The 6742-nt window shown below is 41.2% G+C and overlaps 2 protein-coding genes across 2 annotated transcripts in view; both read right to left on the bottom strand.

Moving 5' to 3' along the window:
* mrpl39 (mitochondrial ribosomal protein L39) overlaps positions 1–3078 on the bottom strand; it is a 7820-nt gene extending 4742 nt beyond the window's left edge. The window contains exons 1-3 of the mRNA XM_024294445.2: positions 2846–3078; positions 1525–1731; positions 1321–1460 (exon numbers count right to left, since the gene is read on the bottom strand). Coding sequence (XP_024150213.1) covers positions 1321–1460; positions 1525–1731; positions 2846–2882 — 384 coding nt within the window. The 5' untranslated portion in view covers positions 2883–3078. The remainder of the gene's footprint in view (positions 1–1320; positions 1461–1524; positions 1732–2845) is intronic.
* Positions 3079–3625: 547 nt separating this feature from the next.
* LOC112160095 (ras-related protein Rap-2a-like) lies at positions 3626–4538 on the bottom strand (the record flags this gene model as incomplete). Its single annotated transcript, XM_036213763.1, is given in 1 exon segment — positions 3626–4538. A coding segment is annotated over 1 exon segment (240 nt), but the record flags the coding sequence as incomplete, so codon positions are not given.
* Positions 4539–6742: the final 2204 nt, after the last annotated feature.

Genomic DNA, 6742 nt, shown 5'->3' on the forward strand with positions numbered 1-6742 from the left:
CAGGTACTCATCCTTAAAGGTGGTTTCCAAAACCTGTCCGAGCAGCGCGGCACAGGAACGCCAGAATGCCTAAAAATAGAGTCACATAATACTACATCACTGAGTCACAGAGTACTAAATCACTAAGTCACAGAGTACTACATCACAGAGTCACATAGTACTACATCACTGAGTCACAGAGTACTACATCACTGAGTCACATAGTACTACATCACTGAGTCACATAGTACTACATCACTGAGTCACAGAGTACTACATCACTGAGTCACATAGTACTATATCACTGAGTCACATAGTACTACATCACTGAGTCACATAGTACTAAATCACTGAGTCACAGAGTACTACATCACTGAGTCACAGAGTACTACATCACTGAGTCACATAGTACTACATCACTGAGTCACATAGTACTATATCACTGAGTCACATAGTACTACATCACTGAGTCACATAGTACTACATCACAGAGTACTAAATCACTGAGTCACATAGTACTACATCACAGAGTACTACATCACAGAGTCACAGAGTACTACATCACAGAGTACTACATCACTGAGTACTAAATCGCTGAACCAGAGTACTAAATCAATGAGTACCAAATCACTATTAAATCACTGAGTACTAAATCGCTGAGTCAGAGTACTAAATCAATGAGTACCAAATCACTATTAAATCACTGAGTACCAATTCACTGAATCACAGAATACTAAATCGCTGAACCAGAGTACTAAATCACTGAATCAGAGTACAAAATCTCTGAATCAGAGTACAAAATCACAGTCACTGAGTACTAAATCAATGAGTACTAGATCGCTGAGTCAGAGTACTAAATTATTGAGTACTAAATCGCTGAGTCACTGAGTACAAAATCACCGAGTACTAAATCAGAGTCAGAGTACTAAATCACTGGGTACTAAATTGCTGAGTCAGAGTACTAAATCACTGGGTGCTAAATTGCTGAGTCAGAGTACTAAATCACTGAGTACCAATTCATTGAGTCACAGAATACTAAATCACTGAATCACAGAGTACTAAATCGTTGAGTACTAGATCACTGAATCACAGAGCCTGAGTTGCCGAGAACAGAATAGTCACTGAGGGCTGAAGTACTAAGTCACAGAGCACTGAATCACTGAGTACAGTCACTAAATGCTGAATAACACTTCTTGAGTCACAAAGCACCGAGTCACTGAATGCTGAGTCACAGACCGTTAGGTCATAGAGCGCTGAGTCACAGAGCGCTGAGTGATAGAGCACCAATTGACAAACAAAGCATTGAGATTGCAGGTCAGCCGGAGCAGCTGGCCGCTCTACCTGATTAACGAGTGTCGGATCGCCATCTCTGAACGTCAGCAGGCGGAGCGAGCAGGAGTGGGTGAGCGCCTTGTGCAGAGGCCACGGCTCTCCATCCACCAGCGCCAGCGCCGAGTTCTTCACGTGATGCTCCGTCAGATCTGAGGGATGCAGCTGCTATAACATCTTATTCCGCTCATCGCCCAGCTTCTAACTCTCACTCACGTCTGGCGCAGCTGAGTGGCGTGGACGTTCCTTTGTTCATGACTAGTAAGCTCCCGTCCAGACCCGGACCCTCCATGGTCACCTCGATCTTCTCGATGCGGGGGTACAGAGCCCTCTGCCGCGCCTGCTCTCTGGAGAATACGGCGCTGCGGTGCTGCCAAACCTCAGCAGGCGATGGGCGGAGAGCTGCAGCCGCTGATGCAAAACCTGCAGGAGAAACATGAAGATGAACCATCAAAGTAATCCCAAAAACATCCAGGAGTCACAGAAAATATGATTAACTACTTTAATTTATAATGAGACAGTTCATAAATAAATGTTCTTTTAATCACTTTGTTTTTTACTTTTAATAGTGGATTAGTTTAAATAACTTAACTTTTACTTTTTTAATTGAGTGTAATTTAAAATAGAAACAACTTACATACAAGTACAGTGACTTCCTTTACCTTAAAACACACCTTCATTAGAAATTTGTTTAAAAAATATATAAAAAATGAAATGATGAAACATATATTTATGGGATACATTTTTAAAATCATGTACACATTAGTGCAAGGAAGTCCAAATTTAATTGAATTTTTAATACATAGCTAATTATTTTTTGTCTTTTTTGTCTTTGAGCTGAACGCAGATCTTTAATAACTTCATAATTTAGTTTGGAGAATGCAAAGTAAATAACATGAACTGAAATTAACATGAATTACAGTTTGTAATATCCAGATTATTATCAATGATGATCAAACACAATTAAATTGAGATTATTTAAAAAAAAAGAATAAAAGGTCAGAATATTAAATAAAATAGTTATAAAAAAAAATTCTGATACATTTTTAATAAGCTGATAATAGATTAGCTTGACGTGTTCATAACGTATTTAAAGCGTTTTCAGATTATTACAATACATTATACAAGAAATTAATGAAAAACAAGAAGTTAGATGCGTAATAAACCTAATGTAAATGAGTTTTCCAAGTTATACGTCTATTATTTTTTATTCAAAAAATGCTTAGGTAACACCTTACATCAACATCTAACCGTTTGCGAATACTACAAATACTACTACTACAAAAAAGACGAACGGCATCTTGGGAATTGTAGTTATGGTTTAGCCATGCTAGCTAACTCCGTAGCCTTGTTTAGCTAGTAACTAGTTCGTTTTCGAACTATTTTTGTAATTATTAGCTCAAAGGTAATCACAAATACAAACTTATTCTGTTACGTCACGACAAATTAAAAAGTAATAAATAAATAAAACATAAAAAAGAAGGTATATAGAGAGATGTCCAAACGTTAGCTTGTGTGCTAAAGACTGGATACTTACGGCGCTGGAAGTATCGACACGAAGTCCTGGCCGCCATTGAACACAAATGTTTTAACAAAGGAAGAAGAAAAAACTATAAATGAGATAAATATGTTTGACCTAACGACCGTCTGTTATGGGAGGACGCCATGCATCTCGGGTGTGCAACGCTTTTCAATGGTCCGGGCTCAACAGACCTCAAGAGTTCCGCAAAAGCGGCAGTTTTTACTTTGCGACAGCAGGGGGCGTCCCTCTCTCCCTGTTGGCCTTCTCTTCTTTTCAACAGCTCAGACGTCACTTCCGGTAAACCTAAAAAGTCCTATTAAAAAAAAGAAATCCTATTTAAAAGTATATTTGGAACTGTATTTTGGACAAGCTGAACGTTTTGATACCAAGATTGCTGAAAGTGTGATTGAGTTTTTATGTCAAAGGAGCAGGAGAATCACTATAGTGTGAATGCTTACTAAATAATCACACAATAAAGATGATAGTTTATTAAACTCTAAAAGAATTATGCAGCCTTTTTCCTTCATTTTTTTTCTGGTATTAAAACCCTATTAAATCAAACGAGGTTAGCGTCTGAAACAAAGAACTATTTAAAGTTTCATTTTCTCTGACTCAAATATATAAAAAGTGCATTTTTAAGTGCTGAACGCTCACAATTTTGTTCACCTTTACAACACTCTGACTCCTTATAATATAAAGTTACGACTAATCGACTCCTGAACTTTTTTAATAGTGGATTAGTCAGCTAATCATGGCAGCACCACATGAAAGAATAAAAAGAAAGATTAAGCGTGACGCTTGTGCATAAAGTTTTATTGAAAATAAGTGTTTTCTGACATCAGACCACCAACACATGTAGACGGACACAGACGTTCATTCAAAGTAACAAGGCGTTTGCATCTGAAGAGTGAAGAGCGTCCGTGCGTGAGCGACGGGGCCGCCTGATGGACTCTTTGGGTGGGACTGATTGTCCTGGTGTCGGTGCTACAGGTCGCCGCCGCGCACGCGTCATCCACAGCACATGTCAGCGTTTGGGAGCCGATCCCCCAAAGGTGCAGGGCTTCATTTCTTGGTAAGACATTCATCTTGATTCCTAGTGGACTTCCAGTGCAACTGCGTTCACAGTGGTGTTCAACGTACAGGTGAAGGCTCTTGCACTGTCAAATGTCCCAAAAAGTGCTAAAAAAAGGAGAAATAAACGCAGAGCAAGCAGCCATCTTTGTTGGGACCTGTGGCTGCTTGGTTTCAGCACCGTGATCCTCTTGGCTGATGGCTTTAGGGAAACCCTGGAAATCGACTCCATCAACAGGATACTGATGGGAAGTTGGAGGTCAGGTGTTGCTTCTTCTGTCAAGTGAAACCTTTCCTCTAAATATTTGTCGATACTGAAAGGACTAGAAGACGAGTGGATTTGCCCCGCAACACTCTTCTCAAGCTAACTTCTACCCCCCATCCACCCGTCGGGCCTCTACTGGATGCTGCAGGCGGGGCAGCAGGTTTCTCTCCGGTCGGGCAGAGGGCAGAAGTCCATCTGCCGCACGATCTCGGCGAACAGCTCGTCCACCATCGTCTTGCTCTTGGCCGATGTCTCCAGGAAAGGACAGCCCCAGTCCTCCGCCAGCGCCTGGCCCTCACTGGGGGACACCTCCCTCTCGTCCTCCAGGTCCACCTTGTTGCCCACCAGGACCACCGGCACCTGCTGGTACCTGCAAAAACACACAAGCCGTATGAATCACCTGGACATGTTCCTTGTTGCTGGATCTAATATCTGCCGTTCTTCTCCTCCATGGGTGGAGGAGTCCATCCAGAGTGGGCGGAGTTATTGAATAATTAAATAAAGCTAATGTGCTGTTTTCACATGGGATGAAAGTATTTCCATACCATAAAGTACCCTCACACTCAGGAGGAGTTATGAGTTTATTGCAAGTTCTTTTCAAAAATAAAACCAAGTGAACATTTATTTCTTTAACAAAACTTTTTTATTGAAGTTCAGCTTTCACACTTTACAGAAATCCTAAATTAGCCAAAACAGCTAGCATGTAGCTGAAATATTAGCTAAACTCCAAAACAGCCGAAAAGATCTTAGTAAATACCAAAATAGTCCAAAAATCTAGCAGAATGTCAATTTTTACAACTTTAAAACTGTAACTTTTTAACATAATTCTGAATAATAAAAAGGCAGGAGTATTATACCAGAATAAATCAACTTAAACCTTAAATAACTTTCTATATTTTACTCTCCATGAAAATATCTTTTGTGAAATTTATAAAAAGTTAGAAATAGGTGCAAGATAACATCGGACCATTAATAACAATAAAATGATCTGGAGGGCCGGATCCGGCCCCCGGGCCTTGACTTTGACACATGGTTTACACGGAAGACAACAACGACTCGGTTTTTTAATTAGTCACAAATCAAAATCATCATCACACTCCCAACACTGTAAAAATAGGGTCTTTCTTCCTCTCCCTAAATACTTTTACATTCGTTAAGCTCCATATTCTCCAGCTTCTCCTGCTGTACATCCTTATGAGGAAACTCTTTATCAAACTAGCAAACGCCACCAAACTGTGTAAACTTGTAGTCCCTCATGATCATACTCCCACCATGATTCCCTTTTGGAAAATTCCCCAAAACAATCTTCCAACTAAAGTCCAATTTCCTCCCACTCATATTGTGGTACATTAGCTAACATCACTAACAAATGGTGCAAACTTACATTCCCACATGATCATACGACCACCGAAAATTACAAAATGAAAATTACCAAAGGTGTCAGCTGACCCACATTTGAAAACATTTTTTTAAAGCGGTGATTCTCAATAGAAAAGTTGAACTAGAGGATTATTTTACTTAAATTTACTCTTATTTCCACATCAAAAATGAATAACAGAACTGTGTTTGTTTGCTTGTGAACACCTCTCTGAGAAACGTGAGATATCTGCACAGAATATTTGGGTTTTTCTCCTCATATGCAGACACCAAAAAGGAACTTCTTCTTATTATTACTTCGGTTGAATGTGCTTTTAGATGACAGATATTATATTGTGTTCCTTAAAAACAAGCTGCATGATGTCAGTACCAGCGGGTTAGCGCTCTCATGGCGGGTAATGGCAAACAGCAGCTAAAAGCCAGGAGCATCCGTCACTGCTAAGTGCTTTCAGGCTCAGCGTATTGATCCGCTGGTGCTCCTGAGAAATTAGGCTCTTATCTCCAAATTGGTGTCCTGCAGCAGCGCAGAGGAGGCAAGGTGTGGAGGAGCGCCGGCAGCAGAAGATGGCCGGCGACGTGCAGGAGATGAGTGCAGAGTCGAGAACCGGCTGAAGGGTTCTTGAGCAGGGAGTGGGAGGGCTGACCCTCATCCTCTTTTGCTTCACTTTCTGGACAGATTGTTTGAAAGCTTCGGATGGAGAGAAAACCCCTGCATTGAAGCTGAAATGCCAAAGAGTTCCTTGCTGTTTGACATTTCCACGCCGCAGCCCCCGCAGACGACCAGCAGCTGACATCAGCAGGACGGCGTTCCTGTGTGCGCACAGAGCGCAAAGCATGAACGGGGAGCACGCCAGGCGGACAAATGCAACCTGACAGCCTCGTAGGAGAAACTTTATATAGAACTACAAAGTCTTCCGGGTGGGTGGAGCTTGTTTGGAGCAGCGACACACTGCTGCTGCTCAGCTCAGCGTGAAGAAACCTTGTTCTGCTGGGATTTATAGGTTGTGTATTATTGAACGAGACGCCACACAGAGCTTGTAAAACACGGATCCCAGCTTCTCCCGGACGTACCGATACGACGACGTTAGCCTCCAATCTTCTGTTTACATCAAATGATTCATTTCATGTATAAACTAGATACATAGCATCACCTGTGGTAATTCTAGTGTGAATGCTGTTAGCTGAATGTGGCTGCTGTA

The sequence above is a fragment of the Oryzias melastigma genome, linkage group LG9 (genome assembly GCF_002922805.2).
Source record: "Oryzias melastigma strain HK-1 linkage group LG9, ASM292280v2, whole genome shotgun sequence".
Lineage (NCBI taxonomy): Eukaryota > Metazoa > Chordata > Actinopteri > Beloniformes > Adrianichthyidae > Oryzias > Oryzias melastigma.